Below are 13,863 nucleotides of genomic sequence, written 5' to 3'. Positions count from 1 at the left end.
TCAGATTAAACTAAGTCACGCACTGCTTATGGGCGAATGTAATTTGCCCCTTCTTTGACGAATCCCTAGTGAAAAAAACCGTATGAGTCACAATAGCCTCATGCAAATTTCTCACACTAAACTCATACAAATCTCATTAATTCTTATATATTTCTCATATGATGAATGAGTTTAGTATGAGATTATATGAGAATTGTATGAGGTTATTGTGACTCATACGGTTTTTTTCACAGTATTTTCATTAAGGCTCACCTATAAGAAGCGCGCACAACCTTTCACACATTCTTGGTAACACAGCTCCATAAAGACAGGGCTGTACACTGTCCTCGTAGAAGTATTCGTTCATAAATACGTAGACTGGTCGGATACGTAAGTCCGATGGCAGTATGCTAATGTTTCGTTCAGCTGGGACTTAAGTCAGAACTTAACGGGCCGGAACCTCGTTGCGAATTCGGCGAACAATGCATTTAGTGCTGCATTCGCATTTGTTAGGCCCTGGATCGCAGTGGACATTTATATACGTCACCATCCACAGCCCCATAGGTGAGGTTAGATTTATTTGCTGTCGCGAGAGCTGCTGATCAATGAACCCTTTTGGCAATGTGCGTCGAATCTACTTAAGCACTTCATTATGCAAAAAAAATCGACCAGTTCAGCTAGCTCGGAACTCTGTCCCCGCTCCCTTCTCCCCCGTCCCCTTACGGCGTCATGACGTATTGCGAAATACGCGTGCTGTCCATATACTGCAATTCCTTAATTAACGAATGATGGCCTCAGCTGTCTTCGAGATTTAAAATGCCAACACAGCGTACTTTCATAATTCCGTATATTGCTAAGCAATTTCTTTTGAAATATTATGAAAAACAAAAAAGAACACGCGAACTTTATATAAAAATACTTGTGCCTATTATAAAACGTGTACAAACCATGTAACCCACTTTTCACGCTTTAAATCGACAAGACCCAATATAAAATTCGTCACAAACATTGTCTCGATCCATAAAGAATTACAATCGCCCTTCAGATGAAATCCTTAAAATTCGTGATTAACTCTAAAAATAAGTATTGAAGCTTTATACGATTGTGATAATTACATTCGTTCTATCAACACTGTATAGAACGGTTACATTTTAATAAGTTTACCAGGATCTTATTGAATTTTGTTTTACGTGGTTTCATTTCCTTTGTGCGTGCACAATGTAGGCGGTTTTGCTTGCTGATATTTTATGATTCAAGAACCGTTGGCTCAAAATACTGCGATGATGATGGTGATGACGAATATTTACCGCACGAATTACTTCGATGCACTCAAGATGGGGTCAAAGTGCAATTTTATAAGATTTTCATTCCAGAATACATGATAACCGAGCCAGGGAAGTCTGTACTCAGTTTATCACTGGCCGTTAGCCGGTGGCGCTGGAGGATGGAACCCTGCCCCTGCCACATGTGAGGCGGATGTCTAACCACCAAGACACAGCTGCTTTCTTTTTAACCACGGTACTTACGGCAGTGCTACCATGTTCTCGGCAAGTCGGTAACCGAAAACTGCGTAAAGCTGTTTGTTTCATTGTATTTCGGCTGCGTATCTGCGCCTGTTACTGACTAAAAATTTTGATAGCTCTCCTTCCTTGACTCTCCTTCCTAACGCGATGCTTCTATATTAAAATTTGCGAGGAAAATTAATGGGCTTAGAGCATAGCGACTTGAGCTCGAAGTTTTCAAGCGAACGTAGCCGGTGGCTGTAAATGACGGGCCAAAGTCATGTTTTCGTGAGCGCAGGGTCCACTCTACTATGTCGAGAAAGTTAGGCGTCTGAGAATTCAAACCGGTCAGCCAGGTAGGCACCCGCTGATCGATAGCGACGCGGTAGTTATTGAATATGCCGGCTCAAGCTGCTGCCGGGAAACTTGAAAGATTTATCTTCTTTTTTTTTTTTTTTTTACGAATGGTTTCTGGATAGTAAGTATGCATAATGACAAGCGACACACCTGTTGTTGACCCGAAACTACTTCGTAGGCCCAGCCCCGAAAAATTCAATCTTACAGTAGGTTGTGGCGCTAATCTATCGATGCGAGGTTTAGGATCTGGGCCGCTTAACAAGTAGGCTATATTGTTCATGAACTATTCAACAACCAAGCGTTTGTTCCACTTTAGAAACGTGCTCTTCTGGGTAAGAGAGCTCGTTGCAAACACTAAGCTGAGTAAAAACAAAATCTGTACACTGGCTGACAGACGTCTTGAAAGATTTTTGGAGTTCAGCCTACGCGTCTTGCAGACAGGGCCACATTACTGTGGGGCAGTCGCACGACATCCTCCTCGTCGCGGTTTCTAAAACATCTACTCACACATATTTCCTTGAAATAGTGAGGTATAAATTGGACCCTCGCTTTGGTGCAAGAACTTCACAATTTGGAGGCTGCCCCAGCGTAGCTGATCATAGCTAGCTGCTTCCCCATCCTGTTTTGCTGAGGTGAAATAAATAAGTAAATAAAGGCATGGAGAAAGAAAAACAAAATGCGCTCTTTAATAACCACTCACTAGAAGCAGTGACGCATTTTCAACCCATCATGTACCTAAGTGAGCTTACCTACAGTCTTCAGAAATTTCTAATAAAATTTTTGCTTATCAAATGCGATATCACAGGTCGTAGGTACGAAATATCAGTTCTAAGAATCATAAATAAAATCAGGGGAACTCGTAAGTTCCGCTACATGAGCTTGGCGCAATAGCATCAAATTCTCCTATATGCACGTCATTTTGATTGTCTTCGCACACGTGCGTACACTTTGATACTCCCTTAATTATTACCCCGTCAATTTGTGTCTCATTATCTCGCACATATGAATACGCGTCGTTTAGGTAAGCTAGCGAATTAGGTGAATGGCAACGATACTTACAAAGCCTCGCTTTACCCTAACCGTAAGGAAGTTACTGCGTGGTCTCGGAGCAGCATCTCTTACTCGTCATCCAAAAGCCCTGGAAGGATCGATTCCCGTCTCACCCAACCAGCTCAACTGAGAGGCTTGAGTAGGCGACGCCTGCCATGTCATGCGGTCTTATGACGTCACACAAGCCGCCGACCAATCAGCACGCGCCCAAGTGACCTGCCCGCTGCCACCTGGTACAGCCATGTCCGTGATGTTTCGCTCACTACACCGCAACGCCGACACCGGATTGCCAGGGGAACAGTCACCGGAACAATTTCGTTTCAAGATTATGCAGGTGGGGTAACTGACGCCGCCCTTCTCCACATGCCAGGAGCAATGACGTATGCTCACTAGCGCTGAAGCGTTAGCATTAGTGTTCACCGAAAATCCGGCATCGGCGGCCACTTGCTGGCGTTGGCATCGTGAGCGAAAAATCACGAGCAGGCGGCAGCTAGCAGTTGACATGGCTGAGCACTAACTAGACGAAGGGTTGTCGGACGTTATGTTTGACAGGAGCTGCCAACTCGGGCCTCTCCTTTCGTATGAGAGGGTGACATCAGAATCAGCCTGCCAGAACCCTTGCATTCACGTCACCCCTAGGCCACGCCGGCGGAGTTTAAGTGTCCTCCATAATTTTTTTTCTTCTAGTATGGAGGCTGTCCTCGCATTCTTCGATTGAGGGCTTTGCTCTGGTATGCAAGTGCTTTAAATTTGGCCCGTGCTGCTCCTTTTGTGGGCGCCCAACGGTTTACGCAAAAACATCTGTGTAGAAATGAAATTCAACAAAAGAAATGTCAGGCAAGCCACCATGATCGATTAGAGCTTAGGCGCTTCTATATTTTCAATACAAGCGCCGTGAGAAACTGTCCCAAAAGGTCAAAGGTTGTCCGCGAGGGTGCGCACCTTGTTTAGATGCTCCTGGCGGGTAAAATGCACCTCGTCGACGTTCGAGTCCACGTAACCGGAGTCGTGGTTTCTGGTGTGCACTATTTGCGACCCTGGGTCGCTGCCCGAGGTGCCGGTGGGCGCCGCCAAGAAGCTGGCATCTTCCTCATCGCAGTCGGCCCACTTGTCTCCGCCGGCCTCGGTGGGCAGATCATCGAAGTCGTCTTCGTCCGGCTGGCTGCCACTGCCCGTGTTCGCTGTCAGCGGGTCCGACTGGACGCAGCCCACCTGCGTCACCGATACAGGTACTCGAGGGGTGGAAGGCGAGAGCGGCAGAGCCCTAACGACCCCCAAGGAGACTTTACCATTTACATGTTGTTTGCTATAGTATCGTTACGTCTGAAACCTGCGCCCTATTATCTCCAGCAGCAGCATGCTGAAAACGTGCACTGCGAGCCGAAAGCCTTTCCTATATTCATTTAATGAGCTCAGCATTGAGCCGAGCTGCTCTAAAGCTGTACATAAGGGCTACGAAAGAGCCATTACCCCACCCCACATACCGGATTACCGGATTAAGGGCTATGAAAGAGTCTTTTTTACCCCAACCACCGGATTAATGTCGACCACCTGAAGGTCTTCAACGTGCACTGAGATCGCGTTGTTAGCATTTTGCCTCTGTACAAATGCGCCCGGGCGCCCATTCCGTGATTATCAACGCACCAACCGAAACTTAAAGCCATCAAGCCGCCGCGCCGGGTCTGTTACAGTAAACTGAAACACGATCTATTTATACGTGTGACTGCATATATATATATACGTGACTAAAAATTGTGCATTCGAACCCCTTCAATGAAAATGATGCCCAATTCCGTGATTATGAACGCACCAACCGAAACTTAATGCCACCAAGCCGCCGCGCCGGGTTACAATAAACTGAAACACGATCTATTTGGTTTGGTTTGGTTTCTGGGGTTTAACGTCCCAAAGCGACTCAGGCTATGAGAGACGCCGTAGTGGAAGACTGCGGAAATTCCGACCACCTGGGGTTCTTCAACGTGCACTGACATCGTACAGCACACGGGCGCCTTGCTTTTCGCCTCCATCGAAAAGCGGCTATACATGTGACTGAATATATATACATATATATAAGGCTTTATCAGGAATGCGTAGTGTGCGATAATTTTTTCTGATGGCGCTAATCTATTTATGCAGTAGAGCGGTGATGATATATCCATAGTCGAACTTTATGTCGTTATGCCACGGAAAAGGGCTGACTATATGATGATTTATCATATATAATGCGCACTATTTGCTCTTTTTCCCTTTAGTACTTTCTTCATTTGCTCCTTTCCGGTATGGTTGGAGTGCGCACATGGAGTAAATCAGTTAGTGTGCGTTTTCCTTTTGCGCCACTGTTTAGCTAGAAATAACAAATTGAAAGTTGATTACAAATAAAGGAATGGGAGCAGTATCTTGCACTTTTCGATTAACAACCGAACCAAGTCGCCAGGGAATCAGGATGAAGGGGGAAAGGAGAAATGTTCTGTCAATGTTCATTTTATTTATGTTATATAATCACATGCTGGTACTTAAATTGTACATAAGGTCAAATGTGTTGTTGTCTTTTATCAAGATGGTACGGTTCGGAAATTCTCGCAAAAACGTAATTGTACTGAATCTGATTATAAGCCTAGTGTTCTCTGCAAATCACGATACGATATGTTTATCCGTTAAAGTTTACCAATTACGCTATCTTGCTCTTTTCTGACAGCACACTTGTCGCCCAGTGCGGAACACAAATAGGTTGTGGACAACAGAATGTGAAACATAGAATTGCAGGCTATTAAGTGTAAAGGAGATTCACATGACTCTGGCGTCTCTTTGCACATTCTTATTGCTGCACTGTTCTATAAAAATGATGTTTAAAAACTTGCGGGTATTTCCAAAACAAAGCTTTATTATCCAGAATAAAGGCAAACCGAAACGGGACGGAATTATTGCGCTCTTGGTGACATGGCAAAGCTGAATGTTAAAAGAGACACTTGTTGCGAAGCATAGCTCAACCTTATGAATTACCCCGACTAGGCACTCGTTATAAACGCAAAAGATTGCACAGAATCCCCCCGTTTCAAGCAGAGGATATGCAGGGTACTTCCATCTTCGTGCTCATTTTCAGTGTTGTCGCATATTGTAACACGACGTGCACCTGACTGCTTTGTGCTTCTTCTTGTGAATACATTTTTGGCCTTCTTTGGTTTGCACCAGCTGTTTATATAACAAATGCAACTAACTATTGTTTTGTTGTTTGTTACCGATGCCGTGCGCAATTTCCATGGACTTCTCATTGGGCACTCTGCAGATTTTTGTTTTTCGGCCTCACCAATGCTGACGTTGAAATTAAGTAATCATGGCTATGTCTGTTGTAGCCTGGAAAAGGCAGCAATTAAATAAGAGCTTTATTTATAACCGAGGTATTTAATAAGGCTCACTGCTTTTCACGACCTCCGAAGAAGAGGATCGGAGAGTCTTGGAGCCTTCGCAGGGATATGAGCAGTACGTGTAATACTTTAGCATTGTAATTGGTCTTACCTAGATCCCCCTTTTGTTTTCAGCGTTCTCGAGCCTCCAAAACAAAACAAAAAATAAAGAAAGAATTAGAGAGAAAAATAAACAAAGAAGAAGAAAAAAAACGAGAGAGGGAAAGAAACAACAAAGAAAGTGTGAGGAAGAGCAAGAAATAAAGAAAGAAGGAAGGAAAGAACTTATCGATACCACTTTGGAGTCACCGAAGTGAAGCAGCAGCTGTTCTTTAAGCCTTCCCTGACCGTCTTACCTGGAGGCTCTTGTTCCCGTTCCTGCTGTCGGCAGGCAGTGGCTGGCCCCCCTGTGTAGCCTGAGCACCCGCGGCAGCTCCGTTCCCGTTTCCAGCTCCCACGAGGCTGCCTCCCCGGTGCGTTGCGTTGTTGGCGTTGGGCTGTGGACCGCCTTCGAGTACAAGCCCCTTGAGGCGAGCTTCCTTCTTGGCGACCGCCTTGCGCGCCCGCTCGTGGATGACGCGGAATATCTTGTAGTAGAGGAACACCATGACCAGGCAGGGGATGTAGAAGGAGCTGAGCGATGAGTAAAGGATGAAGTCCGAGTTGTAGAAGATGCACAGGTGGGGCACGCGCTGCGGCGACGTGTTGAGGCCCAGCATTATGGGCGATCCGATGGCAGCCGACACCACCCACACGATCACGATGGTGAGTGCTACGCGTTTGCTGTTCTTGTGCTTAGAGTACTTGATGGGCTGTGTCACTGCGATGAACCTGCAATGAGAGAAAGACAAGCTAAGTCCAGAGCTAAGAGTCATAACTCCTGGCGGCTTGCTCTCAGATTGTTTTACGCTACGAATCATCGCTCTCCGCATCTCATCCAGTGCGCACTGCGATACATTCCCCAGGAGACGAATGCTACTGACGTGAATCAGCTCGGTATTAACCAGCCACCAGTAGCTTATTTCGCTAATGAAATAACAGCTAACACAGTTAGTCTGCTTTTTAAGAAGGGTCCGACAGCCTTCTCCAGAAACGAGCTGCAAACCATACACGTCAGGTCTAGTGCAGATGTGCGCGACATTGATTAGCCAGAATAATCGCAGACATGACGAGCGCGAACCATTGAACTTCTTGATAAGAATGTTAGGATGACATTCAAGTTCCGCGTTCAGAGTAGACGCGAAGCGCCATTGCACCGACTTTTCCTTCCGCAAATACTTTCATATTTTTGTTTAAGTTTGTTTCTGAAGAACTGAAGGTGCAGTATGTCCCTTGTCAGTGAACACCTACACTTATCCGGGGTGCATATGTCGTTGGTTCAAATCCGTATCGCAAACTAACCTCCAGCTTGGTTAGAAGTTGAATGGTTAGTGAGAAGTGAGATGGTATGACACCACCCTGTACCCCGCATAGAGTACGGTCGCGTCGGATGTTTTTGGTGCAAAATCATTTGCATATTTTGCAAGACGCTGTTTTTCTCAATTTGCACTACAGCGACGGCAACGGCCTTCTTTTCTGCTGAACGAGCTTTACAGAGTTCGCGTGAACGCGACTCACTTCGGATCAGAACCATTGCATGGCTCCAAATGTCCCACAGATCGTGAGCAGTAAACAAGGAGCTGGCAATATATATATATATATATATATATATATATATATATATATATATAATATATATAACGGATAAAACATTCCGTCGCAATATTAAGCTATAAACAAGCACACAGTGCAGGTAGCTTTTCAAGAATGAAAACGCAAGCTGCAGAGCTTTAGCTAACGTAGTGCTTCAGTTGCAAGAGTCAAGAGTCTGGCGCCCACCTCCCTCCCTCCCTCCTTTTTTTTTTTTTTTTTTTTTTTTTTGCAGACAGCTACAGAAAGAACACACTTTTTCCCATATAAGAGGAGAATATATTTGGTTATTCTATTTAAAAAACAACAAAAACACCCCAAAGAGAAAAACAAAACAAGCGTAGCACTTTCACGGTTAGAGATGTGACTGAAAGCAGCAAAACTGAAAAATATCCCCGATGTGATTGGAATGTTTCCCGATGGAAACCTCGTTACCCGAAAGTGTATGGTTTCAACGGGAAACAACAGTACATTTAAAAGGATTTCACTTTCAAAAAGAAGACAAAACAAGCGAATAGAAAACGCTGCCCTGCTTTTAGCCGAGAGGCATGTGCTGAGCATTGTAATGAGTCTCCATTGCATCGTCCTTTCGTACCTTCCAGCAGGCATGGCGAGGCCGTTACAAAAATTTAGGGACCTTTTTTTTATGTGCTCACCTGTTACCCCGGTCCACGAACAATCATGGAATTCGATGGCAGTTTTGTGATTTTATTTAAATTGGAAGCATGAATATGTTTTTTTCTTCAACGGTCTTGCTGCGCTGTTTCTAACGAACTGCAGTAGCAAGTCATGTAAGTTAACACCGCCAGCTTCCTTTGTTTTCAAAACTACATTTATAAGTATGCGGACGAACCAAAGCTGAGAGCCGAACAAGTTGTGACGCGAGGTGTATGCCTAGAGTTTCAGCGAGCGCTTTCAAATTTTCCGAATTTAGAGAGTTATATATAGAAAAAAAAAAAAAAAAAAACTTACAAGGATACCTTCACAGTCGCAGCGGACATAGTTTACTATAGCTAAACTTCCAATTACAAATATGATTACAAAAACTGCCCTATTAGCTTTTTGCAAACCCTTTGTGATGGTCCCTGCTAATAGAGAGTTCGAAGCAACGACAAAGATGATGACAATACAAGACTTTTAAACGATGAAACACGAAATCTGTAATGCTATTTAGTGTGCATCAATTCGACGATAAACTTGCTCTAAGAAACGAAACTGAACGCATTTAGTGTGCAGGAAGCTCAGTGGAGATGCGTCGTCAGTGATGACATGTTGCAATGTCTATGACACCAGGTTCGAACAGCTTTCTCTGTTATGCCTGGTTGTGTAGTAACACCGCACAGCTGGATGGAACGGTGCGGTGTACGGAGAAAGATGACGCATTCGTTATCTTCCCGATAGTCATCGACAGCTGCTTGGCTGTAATCTGTTTAGAGACACCATGCAAAAGGAAGTGCCTAACATAGAGCAGTAGAGCAAGCAATTCCAATTTGACGCGGGTGCTACTGCAACGGGACATCAGAGCACGTCCACTTTCTATCAAACTAACTATGCCTACGATGCGTTCACTTTTGATTACGCGTAGAAAAAAAGCGCCATAATTCGCCGCTCCGCGGACCTTTACAGAATGAGTTTTTCTTAGCTTAATAAACTGGTATAATGAGTTCATTTTGTTTATTACATCGATCAACTTTAACCACCCAACTTGGTTAAATAAAAAAATAGACTTAGTGAAAAGGAGCAGCCGAAACCGCTGTACGCCACCATCCTATATTTTCTTGTTCACGTCATTAGAAAATAATAACGAATTGAAATGAAGTGGCTATATGTTAAAGCAAAACATACAGAAATTACATGCGCTGAAGCATAAAACATGTTTCTGATATTACTGTTTAATTTTTATTTTTGAGCTTATTATATTTTAACAAATTTTGGAAGTAGTCGTTAAACAACCCAGTGGATGTTAAAGAGAGAAACAGTTAAGGATAGGCGGTGAAAATAAGCTCATGCGACTGAATCAATTATGTCCTTTATGACGAACGCTTCATGGACACTCGGCTCGATGCACCTGTGCGCGTGTGTGGCCTCATAGTTGTCACGACGGCTCGGACGAGCGTTAATTGTTCCGGTAGCCGCATACTACTATGAAAGCTTTCCCCAAAGTAAAAAAGTAAAACGGCAGCAATTCAGTCGCAGTACGTGGCAGAGGGGGAATCGATAGGGATTTCCGCGTGCTTCCCTGTAACTCCGAATATTCATGTAAATTCCTAAAGATTTTGTTAGCTACCAAGTTCTGATGATGTACGTTCTACAGCTCTTCTTTATCGCCATATGACTACTCTTGGCTGATGATAGGGGTTAATAACTCTTTTATTTCAAATCTACTCGGTCTTCGGGATTTTCTTAAATATTCGAACAACGCAGGATTTTCAGCTCGATGGGACCATTGAAGCACTCGCGTTGAAACTTTTGCCGTAGAGCATAGTGTTTATTCACTACTGGTTGAGAGGCGGCGGTATTAAATCACCTAGGTGGACTAGGATTGAGGGTATCACTGCAGCCCCTTCGGCATAGGTGGAATAAGGCGTGCTTGTTCCCATTACGAATAGCGTATGTACTGATGGCCTGGTAGCGTCGCTTATTTTTCACAAGTTGTATGAAGGTTGAGGAATCTAGGCGGAAAGTGTGCACTCTCATTATGATGGCTAGATTCATTCTGTGGGGTTTCCGTTTTGTGCGCCACAGCACAAGCCTTGCTGTTGGCTCACTCATTAGGTTCCATGTCTGCGTTTGCATGCTATCTGTCAATCATCACATCAATATTTAGTGTTAGTGCCTGAAATGGGGCAGCGATTACATCCGCGACCGTCCTCAGGAAGGAGATGGGAATGCCATGATTTGTTTGCACGTTATATACGGTTGAGACAAATCTGATTTCGTGCCTCGGGCATGACAGGAAAATGTTTTTAGAATACACTGCGCTACTTCGATAAGGATTCTGCCTCCACAGTGTCGACTTTAGCGACAATGAGGAGTGGAGCCGTACAGATCCAAAATTGGTTATGTTTACTAAGGCATGAACGTGTTTGTTATGATGAATGGTACTGTGGTCGGCGGCTGCGTTCTGCATAGTGTAAATGGCAGTGGTGGTAGAGGCGGGTGTGTGGCAATGCTAGATTGTGCTCATCAGCGAAGCGTTTCCCTCTCTCCGAGTTGTCCCATCGTAAAGGCAGACTTCGTGGTGGCAGCGGTCTGCACACGTGAATATACTTTAGGGATCAGAATCGAAGTAATCATTTAAGGGATAGAAATTTTGCGTGCAATCTGAATTTTCTACAAAGATATGCACATATAAATAAATATAAAAAAGAGCACGGCAAAACCTGCATTGCAGTAATGCGAAAGCACGGATGCTGATGTTAGTTGCTTCTGGTTGCTCCTAGTTGCTTCTAGTTGAGTAATTCACTTCTTGATTACCCATTTCAGTCTTTGGTATTTTCAAATTGCGCGCCAATTCCTTCCTATGCCCTTTTTCGGCTCTACTTACGGTTGCGTGACGTCACATCCTTGACGTTCCCCTAATTGACTGCCTTAATTACCTACTTTAGTCTTTGATACTTTTAAATAGCGCGCCAATCCCTTCCTATGCCCTTTTTTGGCTCGACTTCAGGTTGCGTGACGCCACATCCTTGACGCCACCTTAACTGACTGATTTAATTAACTATTTTAGTATTTGATACATTCAAATGTGGCGCCAAGCCACTGGATACTGAGACCATTTTCGCCTTTACTTTTTCATTTTTGCATCTAACTAATTACCTAATCAACGTATTGGCCTAATTATTTTTCGTACACAACATTAAGTCACCCTCTGTCTTTTGACGCTACTCATTAACTTCTACCACTTCTCAATTACTCACAACTGCTGCGGACAACTTTTAGATTTGTTGCATGTAATTAATTGCTTAATTAGCTTACTGGCCTGATTATTTTTTCTGCGCCAACATTACGTCACCTTCTACCGATTGACACCACTCACTAGCCACTACCACTTCTCAATTGCTCTCAACTGCTGCGGACACGATTTTGCGGACGCAGTCTGCGGACAGAAATCTGTGAACATAGCAAAGTAATGCTTCGCAGTAATAAATAACTGGCCCACAGGAAAGGAAAAGTGCAGTATCTGTCACACTTCTGTGGACACCTTAACCGCGCCGTAAGGGAAGGGAGGAAGGTGGGAGTGAAAGCGGAGAGAGAAAGACATGCCGTATTGGAGAGCCACGGAGTAATTTCGACCACCTTGGGACTTTAAACGTGCACTGACATCGCACAAGACACGCACATCCATAATCGCATTTTGTAACTTGTTCACCTACTTAGCTTTGCCTCTATACGACTGTTATAATGGGAAAGCTAGCTTTACAGGAACAAGACAAACGTGCTTGCGTACGTGCAAGCATGCGTGCGGGTACAAAAAAGCAGATAAAAAAAAAAGGACGTGCGCAATACCTGGATAAGCCATCATATTTTTTAACCGCTTGGCCCTGCAGCAGTATAAGAATGAGCATAGTTTAAGAAACAGGCGAATCATTTTGAACGCCGAAAAGAGCGGCAAGTTTCAGCAACGTGCACAATTGTTTTGTCTAGGACTTGACATTATTTCATTACCCTATTTATCCATATAATATTTTTCGAACTTCATCACTAAAAATGCGGTTACTCATAGAGGCCTTGTCAAAACACAACAGTCAGAGTGAATGAAGCCAAAGATGTTTAGAACACGGCAATCTGAATTGAGAACGTGTGACTGCAAGTAATAGTTTTCAACTCACAAGCTTCAAGAAAGAATTTGCATAGAGAGAGGCAAATACAGCAGGAACCAATTTCGCACCACAGCCGTTACTGGCTTACTTCCTAACAAAAATTTTATGTACTTGCCTTGGCGAAGCTTACGGCACCCGATGGTGTAAATACAGCCAGGAGCAGTGCAAGAGGGAACAAACTTTGAGCATTCATTTATGGATTACTCCATGATTCTGTGGGAAAAGCACAGTTTTTATTTGAATTTTCTATCTACTCGTTCGGTGGATGCACAATATTCAACGGTCGTCCTGAGATTTAATAGAGAACTATCAAGAATATTCGCAATTTTGTGCGAAAAGTTTGTTCCATATCATATTACTCATGACTGTAAGTGATCTATCGTTATCAGTCTGAAGGAAGACCGACAGAAAAATAGAAGCATAATAATCATGAGACTCGTGTTCTATTAGAGTTAAAAATAGTGCGTTAAGATAAATACGTAATGTCATGCATTGTTCTTGTCTTCGAAAGTTAGCACAGCTTGCCCCAGTTCTGAGTTGAAGTGAAGATTTCATATGCTAAAAACTCCGCTCTCTTCGTGACTTGCTGTCTTATCACTCGTTTGTGTGTCGTATTGCGCTGTGTTATGTTCGTACAGATATGAAAATATAGTTTTGTTGCCTGCAAGGTTTGGTTTGGTGTCGCCTGGTTCGATTTATGAAACTTAACGCCGAGAAGCGACTCAGGATATATCTACGAGTGACGCCGTAGTGGAGGGCTCCTGAATAGCTTCAAACCTCTGTGATCTTTAGCATGCACTGATTCGCACAGCACTCGGACGCCTTGCTTATCCACCTCCATCGTAAAGCGGCCGCAGCAGCCGAGGACACACCTAGGTCTTTTGGCTGAGTATTTTAATATTGCCCGCAAGAATGAATTTTGTGAAAATATGAGAAGCGGACGTTAAACTCAGTTTGTTCTTAAACCTAAGACGCTAGATAATGGGCGAAAGTTAAGGTACTGTAATTGCGGTCTTCAACCGTAAATTAAAAAAAAAAGCAAAAAACGTGATCCTGCGTTAC

At 43.8% G+C, this 13,863-nt stretch overlaps 1 protein-coding gene across 3 annotated transcripts in view; it reads right to left on the bottom strand.

Moving 5' to 3' along the window:
* Positions 1 to 13,863, bottom strand: part of LOC146186100 (dopamine D2-like receptor) — a 599,817-nt gene that overhangs the window by 31,580 nt on the left and 554,374 nt on the right. For all 3 annotated transcript variants that reach the window (XM_084607030.1, XM_084607029.1, XM_084607032.1), the window contains 2 exons: positions 6,646 to 7,120; positions 3,831 to 4,100 (listed from right to left, as the gene is read on the bottom strand). In XM_084607030.1, the coding sequence (XP_084463156.1) occupies positions 3,831 to 4,100; positions 6,646 to 7,120 (745 nt within the window). The remainder of the gene's footprint in view (positions 1 to 3,830; positions 4,101 to 6,645; positions 7,121 to 13,863) is intronic.

Source organism: Amblyomma maculatum, chromosome 6 (assembly GCF_055883805.1).
Source record: "Amblyomma maculatum isolate TAMU_Amacu chromosome 6, ASM5588380v1, whole genome shotgun sequence".
Taxonomy (NCBI): Eukaryota; Metazoa; Arthropoda; class Arachnida; order Ixodida; family Ixodidae; genus Amblyomma; species Amblyomma maculatum.
This window is presented reverse-complemented; position numbering and strand designations above follow the sequence as displayed.